Source organism: Arachis duranensis, chromosome 10 (assembly GCF_000817695.3).
Source record: "Arachis duranensis cultivar V14167 chromosome 10, aradu.V14167.gnm2.J7QH, whole genome shotgun sequence".
NCBI lineage: Eukaryota > Viridiplantae > Streptophyta > Magnoliopsida > Fabales > Fabaceae > Arachis > Arachis duranensis.
In genome coordinates, this window is record NC_029781.3 from 10,928,466 (window position 1) to 10,933,530 (window position 5,065).

Consider the following 5,065-nt stretch of genomic DNA (forward strand, 5'->3'; position numbering starts at 1 on the left):
CAAGGCATGCCACCACAGGCCAGGGTGTTTTGTTCGTTTGCTAGTTAATGTGCTATTTATTATATATATTATATATATACACAATTAAATTATTTTATATTTATTTAATTTAATTTTAATTTTATACTCATTTTTTTAATTTATAATTTTTTAAAATTTATACAATTATTAAAATATTAGTGAAAATATTTATTTTAAAATTTTTAGAATATTAAATCAAGTAGTAGGTCTTCGAGAATTTTAACTTAGGACTAATTAGTAGGATATATAATTATCACCATTAAATTTCATATGATAAATTGGCAGAGGGACATAATGCGTCCACCGTTTACTGTCATGGAGGACCAAATTGGTATTTTATTTTTTTTAAGGGCTAATTAATCTGAAGTTCAAAACTTCAAGGACCTAATGGTCACTTTACTCAACTTTTTACTATTTTATATTTTTTATTTATGTAGGACCGATTTTACCGATTCAGCCAATAATTTATAGATTGAACTAATAAATCAATAAATCAGTTATTTGACTAGTTCGATCATCGATTCGGTTGTGACAATTATGCTTGTAAGCACTTTTACTCGAACTGATTTTGGACATGGTTATAGCAGGGATATGCTATAATGTTTGTCCATTTTGATCCTAGTGCTTGCATCTTTCTATTTTGATAGAATCTAATAATTTTGGTTAATTTTAAAGAACATCCTAAAAAAATTATGTTGAGTATTTTTAATTATATTTCGCAAATATTTTTGTAATGAGTGGTACCGTGAATATTATTCTTTTTTTATATGTATATAGATTTATAGATATAAAAAATATATCATGATTTTTTAATTTCAACAGTATAGGTTTTGAATTTATTAATATACTTATAGAAAAAAAGGTGTAAAATGGATATTTAACTATGAGACTAAAATTATTATAAAATATTGAAACAAAAGTTTATTGAGTTATTTGAATTAACAGAATTAAATAAATACTTCCATTGTTTTGAGAGACATGTATAAAAGCCAATTAATATGTATTCATATTATATGTGAATGTGAACAAGCTTCGAATATTAATAAATAGACTTGCTTCGTCTTCAGACTTTATAGCCAAAGCTGAAAGCCAACTTTCATTCACAAAAGGATAGACACGTGTCAAAAAATACATGAACAAAAAAGAATCTCTTTAACTCTATACAAATTTACATATGTACTAGCAAGAGGCTCGCGCATACGCGTGGGTGGGTGATTAAGTTTGAGAAATTAATAATAAAGATACATGAGAAGAAAATATAAAAATTGAATAATGATATAATTGTCATCTACATTTATCGAGCTTAAAAATATGATAACAATGATGTAAATAATAATTTTGGATCATGCATTAATTAAACATAGTTAATTAATATAAGTACATGGCAAGAAAAGAAAATTTGATTGTTGAAGCAAACGTACACATTTTCCATTCTAAATTTGATATCTGTGCTGCAATAAACGACATAAATATCAAGTGAGTCTGTAAATTAATGTGTACAACATATAGATAGAATGACAAGGGTAAAAACTTGTAAAATTTTAGAAAGAAAATATTGAGACATAAATAAGGAAGAAATAGTTAAAGAAAGAATTCAAAGAGATTGAGAATATAATCCTTGCCTATTGTGTGTGACACAATATGCCAAAATTAAATATTTCTGAAAACTTCATGATAAACAACATTGTTGGTTTCAGTGTAATTATTTGAATTGTCATGAGAAATAACAATCTTCAGTCCATATTTGTTAGTAACTCTTGAGACTGCAACATATAGTTGGCCATGTGTGAATACTGGCTGTTTAAGGAGTAATCCAACATAATCCAATGATTGTCCTTGACTTTTATTTATAGTCATGGCATATGAGAGCATCAAAGGAAATTGCCTTCGTTGAAACTTAAATGGCAGTTTTGTATCCGAAGGAGTTAATGTCATCCTAGGTATGAAAACCTTTTCACCAATGTTAGATCCTGATAAGACTTCTGCTTCGATAACTTTGTTGCCAAGCCTTGTGATAACTAATCTAGTACCATTACAAAGGCCTGCTGAATGATCAATATTTCTAATAAGCATGACAGGACAGCCTTGCCTAAAGATCAGCTCATGATTTGGAAGTCCGGGAGATTTAATAGTTGCCAAAAATTCTGGAGTATGCATTGATGCTAGACTATCTGCTGCTCCTTCTTTAAAGGAGGGTGAATCGGAGCTGAGATAATTTTTTTTTTCATTTTCATTTAAAGCTAGCATATAATCATTAACCTGTTCAACAATGTTGATTGTTGGAGCCAAAATAGCACGGCCATGCAAATTCCTGAACTCTGTGGGATCGTTTAGGTAGTCACTATATATAGCTTCAACGATTGCATGAATTGGGTCATCAAAATTTGTAATTAAGAGTTCAGGTGGTATAGAGACCATGTTGTATCCATCTTCTGAATGAGCAAGCTTTCCATCTCCTAAATCAAGGATCCACTGTGCAAATTCTTTTCGTTCTTTGACGCTTTCATCTTCTATTGAAGCCCTTAATCTCATATTCTGAGTTAAAGTTAATAACTTGCATTCATGCTATAGATAAGAGGAATTAATCGATGCATTAACAATATCTTGTCTAGATCCCTTTGTTATCACTGGGAGGATTTGCCTAAAATCACCACCAAAGACGACTGTTTTTCCCCCAAATGGCAACCGTAAACTTGAATGATTTGTGTGCTGAAGCAAGTCTCTCATAGTTCGATCTAGTGCTTCAAAGCAAAACTTATTCATCATTGGTGCTTCATCCCAAATAATAAGTTTGGTTGCCAAAATTAACTCAGCTAGTGGGCTTCCTTGTTTTATATTACAGGTGGAATATTCATCAGGAGTTAGGGGGATTGCAAACCTGGAATGAGCTGTTCTTCCTCCAGGTAGCAAGAGTGAAGCTATTCCACTTGAAGCAACTGTTAAGACAATTTGACCCTTTGATCTAAGAGCAGCTGAGATAGTATTCCAAACGAAAGTCTTTCCTGTACCTCCGTACCCATATAAGAAGAAAACTTTACCACAATCTGAATTGACAGCTTGAAGGATTTGGTCATATACATATTTTTGTTCTATTGTCATTTGTGATAAAAATTGCTTGTGTTGCTCAGCCAACATAACTCGATCATAGCGGAGTTCATCTAATATTAATTTGTTTTGCAAAGAGCCACGTCTCATGCTGTGGATGTTATCCATGTTGGGAAATGGCATTGTTGCATATTCTCGAAGTGTTTTGCCATTGCTGTTAAGTATTTGTTCAATCTCTATTAGAGTAAGTTCTGATAATTCATCGTCTGATAAAACCAAATCTGCAATTAAAATTGAAAATGAGTATTAGAAAAATAAAAACACCTTAAGACATTTAATTGTACATTGTGGCATTTATATTTGCTAAAAAGTTTCAACAATTTTCATATTAATATCAATATAATAAATGATATCATGTGGACATTTGATGAAGAAAGTTATAGTAAAACAAATGTAGATATTAATGAATAAGTTCAAACCGGGTAAATTGAACATAGTTATATGACTATGTAGTATCCCATCTGAAAGTAAAGTCCAACATCTCTGCCAAACTACTTCAGGCCGAGTCATTGAATTTGACCACAAAAGAGTTGCAAACAGCTTTCTCAGATAATATCCAGAACCCCAATGACTGGCTTCTTCAATAGCATCAATGTATTCTTGATCATCATCAAGTAACCCACGCGCGTAACATGCATCTCTGAACGTAGGATAAACAACACCATTGAAAGACCGAAGTTCTTCATAGCTTCTTGGCCCTTTAACAATGTTGAGTAACATTCTTAAATAGTATAATTCACCTGCAGATGGAGGGATAAAGAATAATCTACCAATAACAGTGTTTGTTTTCCTTGGCTCCCATATTCTCAGGCTGCGTTTCCAAACAAATTCAGTTGGAAAATTGTTATAAGTTAATTGTCTAGCTGCATCATAGTCTGTGTTTGCTTGAAACCAAGCTATGAACATGGATTCTTTAATTGTTGCTTTATCAACAGTTCTTTGCAAATTGTCTTGATCTTCAAAGATAACTGGTTGTTCATCGGGCAAGTGAAAGCTTAACCGTTCAACTGAAGGTCTTCTATAGTGAATATCAAATGCAAATATTCTCCAAGCAGATTCACATGGAGAGATATACCGACAATCATAATACATTTTCACTTCATCTATGATTGAATTAGAATTGGGAAGCGTTGAAGTTGAATAAAAAGAAGCTGTGACTCGATCACTTCCCTTGTTAACATACTTAAAAAGATACTTTATCGATCTTGATTGATTGCACCATTCAACATTGATATGGGCACCATACTTCATTAATAAGAACTTATTATGTGGCACAACATACCGATTATCCAAATGAATACCTGAAACTTCAATGGTATGACCGTCATTTCGACGTCTATAAAGTGGATATCCATTTTGATCGATGGTGGTAAACTCTACGAATTTTTTAGGAAAATGTCGGGTGCAAACACCGTTCTCCATGCAAGGTGAATTTTTGTTTGCAATTCCACAGGGTCCATGCATCATAAAAGCCTTAACTGCCTGATAGTATTCTGGATCCAGAGTCTGATCTGGAATTTCTGCTGAGATAATATTGTCTATGTCATCAGGACCAGGGAATTTATGCTCTTGTGCAAGAAATAGTAGTATGTGTGCACGGGGTAATCCACGCTTCTGAAACTCAATAGTATATATAACTGCAATAATAAATATGCATTAAGTATGATAGTATTATATAATGGATTGAAATAGTTAACATTTTCCCACGAAAAGTGCGGGTTTGGAGTATTACCTGCCCTTGATGTACCAAAAATTCTATTCTTTTGGATATCTTTGATGAGTATGTCCAACTTTGCCTTGAATAATCTGCAAACCATGTCTGGTCTATCTTCAGGTTTTAAATTATTTTCCTTACAATAACGCTTCAATTCTTCCCATTGTGGGTTGCAAGTTACTGTTATAAATAAATCTGGATAACCAATTGATCTACAAATTGCCA

At 32.2% G+C, this 5,065-nt stretch overlaps 1 protein-coding gene across 1 annotated transcript; it reads right to left on the bottom strand.

Moving 5' to 3' along the window:
- Nucleotides 1-1,671: 1,671 nt before the first annotated feature.
- LOC107469052 (uncharacterized) lies at nucleotides 1,672-2,553 on the bottom strand. The gene has a single exon (XM_016088445.1). The coding sequence runs from the start codon at nucleotides 2,551-2,553 to the stop codon at nucleotides 1,672-1,674; it is 882 nt and encodes a 293-aa protein (XP_015943931.1).
- Between the last annotated feature and the right edge of the window lie 2,512 nt (nucleotides 2,554-5,065).